Source organism: Pseudopipra pipra, chromosome W, assembly GCF_036250125.1.
Source record: "Pseudopipra pipra isolate bDixPip1 chromosome W, bDixPip1.hap1, whole genome shotgun sequence".
NCBI classification, from domain to species: Eukaryota; Metazoa; Chordata; class Aves; order Passeriformes; family Pipridae; genus Pseudopipra; species Pseudopipra pipra.
Genome location: NC_087580.1, coordinates 38705747 through 38714251, shown reverse-complemented (window position 1 = coordinate 38714251; position 8505 = coordinate 38705747). Strand labels below are relative to the sequence as shown.

Here is an 8505-nt window from a genome sequence, read left to right as displayed (position 1 = left end):
TGTGCTGGCCCGTGTGCTGTCTGACTATTCCACTCTGCAGGTAAGGACCAGGCCCCCTGCAGCCAGGCCATGCCCCCATCCCTGCTGCTCTCCATGCCAGGGCTGCTGCCCACATTGCTGCTCTGAGAGACGGGGACGCAGGGTTCTGGAAAGCCTGGTCTCTCCAGGAATCCAGCCCTGGGCAGACTCTCGGGAGGGGGGCTTTGGCACCACCTTTGTGCCCTCAGCCCTTCTGCTCATGCCTCCCTCATCCAGGCCAATGCCAACGCCAGAAGAGGCACTGCTGGACCTGTCTGCTCTGGGGAGATCCAGCTCCCACTCCTAGGAAAGCTGCTGGGGCATCTCATCCTTTTCCGGTTCTCCGAGGAACAGACAAGCTGTGCAGCTTTCCATGCTCTTTTTGCCCTGGCTGAGTTCATCTGTAAGTAAAAAAGGCAGAGCAGTGCTGGGCTTTATCTGCTCTATCTCCTGATAGATTTGCTTCCTGACCCCCTTTGCCCCTCCCAGCTGCTTCCCAGAGCTTCCCACTTGCCACTTTGCTGCAGAGGCTGAGTGCTCTGCTCAAGGCCAGGATCTGTTTGCTGCTGCTCTCCTTCCTCCCCTTCCTTTCAGGATCTTGCAGCCCGCTGGTTTGTGGGCCCCACAACCAAAGCCCCTCTTGACTTCCCTGTCCCAAAGCCACATCTTCCCTGGTGGGGAAGAGCAGATCCCCCACCCTGGCTGGTCCCTCCAGTGCCTGTAGCAAGAAGCTGTTCCTGATGCCCTCCTGAAATCCTGGGCTGCTCCTGTCCTGCCCCCTTGCCAGCAGATGCCAGGGAGGTTTGGTGAGCTTGCTGGCAAAGCTGCTCTGCCTTCCTGACTCTTGTGTGTTTGCCCCGGTGTTTAGTCGAATCCAGGCTAAAGGACAGAGCAGACCAAGTCCACTGGGAAGCCGTGACCACCTCCGCGCTGTGTTCTCTGAGCGCCAGGGACTGTGCCAAGGTGAGGAGCTGCGCCCTTGCTGGGACTCCTGTCCGTGGCACCAGCAGGGCACTGGTGTGAGCCAAAGGACCCCGCAGCAGTGGGGCTGGCGTGCCCTCAGCTCCCTGGGGAGAGGGTTCACGCCGTCCTTGAGCAGGGACAGCACGAGGGCTGCACTCCAGTGGCCCAGCAGCAGCTTTAGCCCCAGCAGGAGCTCCAGTGCTCCTGGCCACCAGCAAGTCCCTGGTTCTCAGTGGGGCCAGCAGCCTGTGCCCATGAGCCCTTCTCCCCCAGCAGGAGGGCCCTCTCTGCTCATCCTCTGCCATGCAGGGACTGCAGGCACTGCTGCCAGCTTTGCTGTGGGCACTGCTGTCAGCAGTGGTGGGCACGTCCTCGAGCTGCTCAGCCAAGCAGCACCATCAGGGCACTCAGCGCAACATCTCTTCCTTCCTTGCTGCCATAGACCTTTGGAAAATACCTGCAGTCCCACGAGAGGACGGATGTCATCCTCGTGGCCATCGAGGCGTTGGGAGATGCCAGCATCCTCGACCAGCAGGTGCCCAGCAGCCTGCTGGATGTGGCCTTGGAAGACCCGAACGTCTGGCTGACGGACGTAAGTGGCCTGTGGCTGCATTGTCGTGCCCTTCAGCCCTCTTGGGCCTTGTTCCTCCCTGCATCCCTCCCTCCCAAGCACAGGTGACTTGGGCCCCCCAAGCCACCTCAAGGCAGCAGAGAGGAATGGGAAGGGCAACTAAGGACATGGCTGCACTCCGGGGGCAGTGCCATCCTCACCTGTATCCCCTGCAGGCGCCCAAGATAGTCACCAGCATCCTTGAGAGCCTGCCATACTGCAGCACACAGGCAGCGTGGGAGAAAGCGGAGTCACTGCTTCACCTGATGACCAACCTGTACCCCACCACAGTGGTCATCCTCCTGTGCAAGGCGGCTCTTCAAGGAGACAGGTACTGGCCCTGATGGCCTTGAGGGTGGGCTTGTTCCCTGTGGGGAGAGGGACCCCAAGACTCTCTGGCTGCCAGAGCCAAGGAATGCTGCAGGACAGCCTGCAGAGTCAGGCCCTCCATCCCCCCACGCTTTCCAGCCCTGCTGGCTGGTCTGGCTTCACAGCAGCCAAAGCTGGCCCAGCCAGCCCAGAGCCAGCACGGTGCTCCAGCCCCACGGGGAACACGCCCTCAGCCCCGTCCTGCCCACGTGGGCAGGGCCCCCGGGGACACGCAGCCAGGGCTCCAAGGGGTGGGTTCTGGGGGCTGCTCCAGGCCACAGCACTGTGGCTGAGGCAGCCCTGCTGACAGTGCTCTGCCTTCCAGCACTGCGCCGGAGCTGTGGGAGCTGATGTCCTCCATGCCGGAGACGCTGGCCAAGATCTTGGAGGACTTTGCCAACCTGCTGCACAGACAGTGCTTCCACTGCTCCGCAGAAGGCCCCCGCACCCAGCCCATGGCTGTGAGTGACCACTAAAGGCCCTGGTCCCCTCCCGCCAGCCCTGCAGGCTCTGCTGGCCCCTCACAGCTCTGTTTGCTCCTGCAGTCATCCTCCAGGAAGGCTGAGTGGGAGGATTTGGCTGACGAGCCCGACATCGAGAGCCACCAGGGCTGTCCAAACGAGAGGACGGCCAGGCTGCTGCTGGAAGGGCTCATCGGGCTGTCACAGAGAGCCGAGATGGTGAGCAGGGCGGTGTCAGGGGCAGCCCTGTTGGCAAATGGGGGCTGGGGCTGTGTGGAAAGCAGTGGTTTGGCCTGGCCTGGGACTCAGAACGTGGGGTGACTGCTCCAAACACCCTCCCTGCCATGGTGGGGCCTGGGGTGGCTGCCTGGGGAGCTTTTCAGGCACGGCCCTCTTCACCCAATGGACATTCTCTTCTCTCTACAGGCCAGAAACATCGAACTCTTCCTGCCGGGCATGATGAAGATCCTGCAAGCTGGCAGCGAAGATGCCCAGATGAAGATCCTGCTGGCCTTGCGAAACGTTCTGCGTCAGCTGAAGAAGACCAAGGCCAGCTTCATCGCTGTGCAGCTTGTGGGGAGGCTCCTGCCCCTCTTTGACTCGGTAAGGCTGATGTGGAGCCTGAGCCCCTCAGATGGGCGCTGGGCAACGACAGCTGCCCTGCAGCCCAGCCCTGCGAGCAGCACTTGGAGCCAGCTCTGCTCCCCTGGGCTCTCCTGGGATGGCTTCTGGGCCATGCAGCCCAGTCCTGCTTCCTCTGGGATGTGAGGCCGGAGCCGCTGCCCTCCCCTCAGCCATGATCACGGCCCTCTGCACTGTGGGCAGGGAGCTGCTGTTTGCAAAGCTCCCTTTTCCTGCTTCCTGCCAGGAGTGCAGCGAGCTGCGAGAGCTCTCCATCCGCATGCTCACGGAGCTGCTGCAGTTGGTGGTCGGCAGGGATGAGAAGAGGATGAGGAAGGAGGTGTGGCGAGCACTGGTGCCTCTCCTCTTCCGCATGAGCGACCAGGTCCCCAGCGTGGCCAAGGTACAGGTTTGAAGGCTGAGCCCTGACACACAGAGGGCTGGGCTGACACCCCCAGGGCTCCTAGGCATCGGGGCAGGGGCTGCTGGCAGCGGGGAGCGCTCCCCCAGCACAGCCCGTGGGAAGGTCCATGCAGAGCCAGCGCCAGCAGGGCCAGAGAAGCTGGCACGGCCCTGTGCAACACCTGCCCTGCCTGCTCCTGCAGGGCTCAGCAGCAGCCCGTGACCACCACGGCCTGAGCAGGGGCATCCCCACAGGCTGTGTCAGAGGCCATGCCTTTGGACCTCCATGCCTGTCCTCCAGGGTTGTCCCCAAAAGGCTCGCAGACATTTGGGCTAGGGCATGTCCCAGCTTCCTAAAGGCAGGATCCCCCAGGAACAGAGCCAAGATGTCTCCTTGCCCAGGCCCCAGGCCATCTCTCAGCTCATGCTGTCCTGCAGGCCTCCAGGGAAGCCCTTCTTGCTGCCGCAGAGCTGCTGAAGTGGAAGACGCTCAAGCACCTGCTGCAGAGAGAGCGGCTGTGGGAGCTTGGAGCGTGCTTGGTAAGGACAAGCTGAGGGGCCCGGGCTGGGGGAGGGCTGCCCCCATCCCATGTCTGGGCTGGGGGCTCTGCAGCTGGGCAGAGCCTGGAGCTGCATCCCTGTTGCTGCCCTCAAGAACAGAGCCCCAGGGGCTCTTCTGCTGGCCCCTGTCCCTTCCCTGTAGCCAGCAGGAGGGGAGGCCTCTCCGTCCCAGGGGGTGCTGGCGGGAGGCACTGCTCCAGCCAACTGCCCCAGTGACAGCCCTGGAGAGACATGCCTTGTTCTCTCTGCAGCTGCAGAAGAGCAGGAGCAGGGCTGAAGACTTCATCCACCAGAGCCTGCCCTACCTGCAGGACCCTCAGGCCAACGTGCGCCTGGCGGCCGTCAGGTTCATCAGTGAGTGCCAGCCCCTGCGGTGCCTCTGGTGCAGCCTGGCCCCTGTGCCACTGCTGCCCCAGCAACGAGGGGCAGTCCTGGGGCTACCCCAGCAACGAGGGGCAGTCCTGGGGCTGCCCCAGCCCCGGCCACCCCGGGCAGGGCCTTGCCTCCCTCTGCCAGCCCTGCCCACGCAGCGGGGCTTGGTGGCCGCCTTGCTCAGTCCCACTGCCCTGAGCTTCTGGGGGCTCCTGGGCTCAGCCCTGCTGAGGGGGAGGAGGGTAGGTCTGGGGGCCCTGCTGCTGGGAGCAGGCTGGGGAGCAGGGGCTAATGGAGCTCTGTGCCCAGGACTCATCACACGGCGCCTGAGGGAGCAGACCACAGAGAGTCAGGCTGACATCCTGAGCGGTGAGTGGGGAGTGTGGTCTGTCGGGAATCCAGAGGCTCTCTGCAGACGGGGGGTTTTATCTGGGCTCTGTTTCTCTCCGTCGCAGCACTTCAGCCCTTGGAGAATGACTGGGACATCTCTGTCAGCTCCCTGGCAGCTCGGACAACCTCCATTCTGAGGAGTCCTTGCGTGCAGCAAAGACCAAGAGGCCTCCTGCGAGCACTGCGCTGCTGCTGGCCGTGAGCCCGGCAGAGGTGCAGCTTGCCTTGGCTAAAGGACTGGGGCTGAATAAAGCTGCAACAACGTGCCCAAAGCCCTGGTGTCCTTCAGCTGCGCGGTGCTGAGTGTGCCGAGCCGACCGTGTCCTTCCTGGGCTGTCCCGCAGGCAGCGGGACGCTCCCCCCTCAGCACCCCTGGCCCCAGGCTTGTGGGACAAGCTGAGCCCTGGCTGGGGCTTTCCCCGGGAGAAGCCGCCTTGGCTAAAGGACAAGCTGCTGCCCGAGCCTTCTCACCCCATTTCATGGCCACTGCCAATGTCACCCTGCCCTCTGCCGGTGTGAAGCTATTCCCCCTTGTCCTGTCACTCCAGGCCCTCGTCCAAAATCCATCTCTAGCTCCCTTGGAGCATCTTTTAGGCACTGGAAGGGGCTGGAAGGTCACCCCAAAACCTTCTCTTCTCCAGCCTGGGCAGCCACAGTTATCCCTGTGTCCCCACACGGTGCCCCACTCTGTGACCCCTGTGTCCTCCCAGACCCAGCACCCCAGGAGGTGGCACAGCAGCAAGCCCTGTGCTGCAGCTGCCACAGGACCAGGAGCTCACCCGGAGACATTGCCAGACTCCAGATTATCCCACATCATGACCACTGCCCTCAAACTTCCCCCACAGCAGCTTGGGCTCCCTCCCCTCCCTTAGTCCATCCCCCCAGGCCTGCTGAGGTGGCACTTTTGGGGCAGTCATGCTTATTTTAGGCAGTGGGATGTGTCAGCAGCTCTGGGAGATGGAGGGTGGCAGGTCTGGGGGGGGCTTTGGGCTGAGTGTGGCTGCGGGGGTTGGCTGTCTCCCAGAGATTGGAATGTCACAGCTGCAGGGCCCAAATCCCCCTCCAACACCCCAAAAGGCTTCACTTGTCCCCAAACTACAGGCACAGAGCCCTTTAGTTTTCTGCAGGGGGCCTCAAATTTCATCCCTGGTATCCCAAACTATCCCCATCGGCCTTGAATTGTAGCTGCAGAGCCACACGTTTCCTTGGTGGACTCCAAATTCCATCTCCAGTACCACAAAATGCCCCACTGAGCCCTGCATTGCAGCTGTGCAGCCTCAAAGGGTCTCCGGTGACCCTCCCTAGGCACTGAAGGATGGAATCATGAAGGAACACTCAGCCCTGAGTGCGCTGCAGAGGATCCCAGAGCTCCTGGGAAGTGCTGGGGCTCCAGAGCTTGAAGCTGGAAATGAGTGAAGAGCTCTGTATTACATTTGTGGCATGGAAAGCCCTGGCAGGGTGGTTTCTTCTGGGGGGCTTGGGGTGCACTGAAGGCCTCAGGAGGCTTTGTGTGTGATCATGAGGAAGCTTTTCTTGATGGAAATGGTTGTCAGGCTTTGGAAGGGGCTGCCCGGAGAGGTGGCAACACTTGTAATGTTTTTTCAACTAATTTTTATTTCCTTCAAAGAGGGGCTTTTCTTTTTGCTATTCCTTAATATAGCAGGTTTGCATTAAAGGGAATCTTGTCTAATTTCCAATTATTTTCCTGTTTTAAGTAGTGTAGCTTTTTAATCAGAGTGTCGTTTCCCAATTCTTTTAAAATTGAAATAAAATTATTTTTTTCACTTCAGCTTCCTCTACTTTCTAGAAGAAATATCTGTTAATGTATCTAATGAAAATTAGAGCAATGTAGGTACTTTCAGACAGTGTAAGATAAGCATGTGCTGTTTTCCTGTACCACTGAATGTCTGATTTTTACCGTGGGTCACCATTCTGAATTTGTATGAAATCCTGATGAAATTTAAGGATTTAGATCAAAATAATTTATGAGGCAAAACAAACCAAAAAATTCTTACTGTTTGTGACACTAACACAGAACCTTAAGTCTGAAATTGGAGAAGGATGGCCATGTGCTGTGGTAAGTTGGTATATCAGGGTGTATGGAATAGAAGTTCCTTGTTCTCGGTCTAATCAAGCCATTTAGAGTGTCCTTGTACAGAATTGTGCACATTTATTTATATGATAACCTGCTGAAATATAATTAGCTACCCCTATGCATGTGAGAACAGTCCAGTAGTTAGCACTGAAAATTCTGTATCTGAGACACTGAATGAAAAGGAGAGTTGCTGAGAGGCTTGTTTGGGGGAGAGTGTTTTTTTGGTTTGTTTTTGTCTTTTAGGTCCAAATGATCATGATCATGAAAATCAGTCTTGTTACAGACAAAAACTGTAAAGGCATTTAAACGCTTTCAGACATTGTAACCATTTTCCTTTCTTTCACATTCTCACCCCTTGCAAATCAGAGACAGTTCCTAGAGGACAGGAGAATGAAATAAACAAAAAAAGAAATTATTTTTCTACATTTGAGGCCTGTGTCAGGTCTGTTTTGAATGCATTTGAATCCTGCTGTTTCCAGGCTCTTTTTCAAGTAGCACCAGATAAATACCTATGAACTACTGAGATGAGAGTGATCATTCTTACTTCACAAAAGGTTTCTCTTTTTTTTTCCTATTCTGTGTCCCTTTTCTGTTCCGTGCTATGGAGTGACTGTATTTTTGTTCTAAGCTAATTCACTGCTGCTGTTTTGGGTACAACTAATGTAAAGCAGCAAACCTGTAACATGCCAGAAACAGGCTACAGTGGGTTGAAGACACAGCTGATGTTTGACTGTGTGTAAATACAGAGAGTTAGTTGGGTTTATCTGATAGCCTGGCAGAAGGAGAGAGGAGCAGGACAAACTGTTTTCAGTAACTGTGCTGTTCAGACACCTGATAAGACTGAGAGTGCTTTGGAACTACTGATATGCTTTGAATAAGAAAAGAATAATCAGGTCCATTGGCACTGGCTTATCAGGAAGGAAGTAAAATGCCAGCACTTTTACATGAGCAAAAGGAAATGTTTTAGGCACTTTGGGCCATTTTTCCACTGACATTAAATAGCAGGGTGCTTTTGAGTGTGCTGTAAGGAGTGGAAGGATTTATTACCTTGACAGAATGACAGGTGAATGTGTTCAGAGAGGAGTCCTCAGCAACAAGAACAGCTCTTTGGATAAGTGGCCACATCTATTCCTGCTTCTGGTAGAGATTCAGTAACTCTCTCCTATCTTTCTCCCTGAAGTGCAGTGGCTCACTTACAATGTGCAGTTTTTCAGAGTGTAACACACTTGTGCATTTTGTAATATCCTGGCAGCACTTTGATATTGGGTGTGTAACAGGCTGTTCATAAAATAATGCTGGATCATTGACTGGTGTGTCCTCTGCCTTCAGTCACTGGGTATTTTCATGTTCCAAAAAGAATATATCTCAGCCTGTGCTGGGAAGGGAAGGTGTGATTCACCATTAACTTACCCCAGTAGGCATGAAACATGCTCAGATGCACTATTATCTTCTCAAAGTTTACTGATTTTTATTTCTGTACCTTTTCAAAATTGATTTCTAGGTTCTTTCACATGCTTACAATTAATTTGGGGATACTCAAATTTGATGAATGATAGTGCATGAACATATTTGATTGATTTTGGATTCTAATTGATTCCTGTCAATGAGATTCCTGTGACACTCTGAAATCAGTGATATGTGAT

General features: G+C 56.0%; 1 protein-coding gene and 1 long non-coding RNA gene across 2 annotated transcripts; both read left to right on the top strand.

Moving 5' to 3' along the window:
- Positions 1 to 1284: 1284 nt before the first annotated feature.
- On the top strand, positions 1285 to 3457 carry LOC135404688 (uncharacterized). Its single transcript, XM_064639427.1, has 7 exons — positions 1285 to 1341; positions 1424 to 1573; positions 1768 to 1922; positions 2286 to 2421; positions 2506 to 2640; positions 2848 to 3024; positions 3290 to 3457. The coding sequence occupies exons 1-7, from the start codon at positions 1285 to 1287 to the stop codon at positions 3455 to 3457; spliced, it is 978 nt and encodes a 325-aa protein (XP_064495497.1).
- Positions 3458 to 4453: 996 nt separating this feature from the next.
- LOC135405651 (uncharacterized) lies at positions 4454 to 5039 on the top strand. Its single transcript, XR_010425906.1, has 2 exons — positions 4454 to 4746; positions 4833 to 5039. It is a non-coding gene; the product is annotated as an uncharacterized LOC135405651 (long non-coding RNA).
- The last annotated feature ends 3466 nt before the right edge of the window (positions 5040 to 8505 follow it).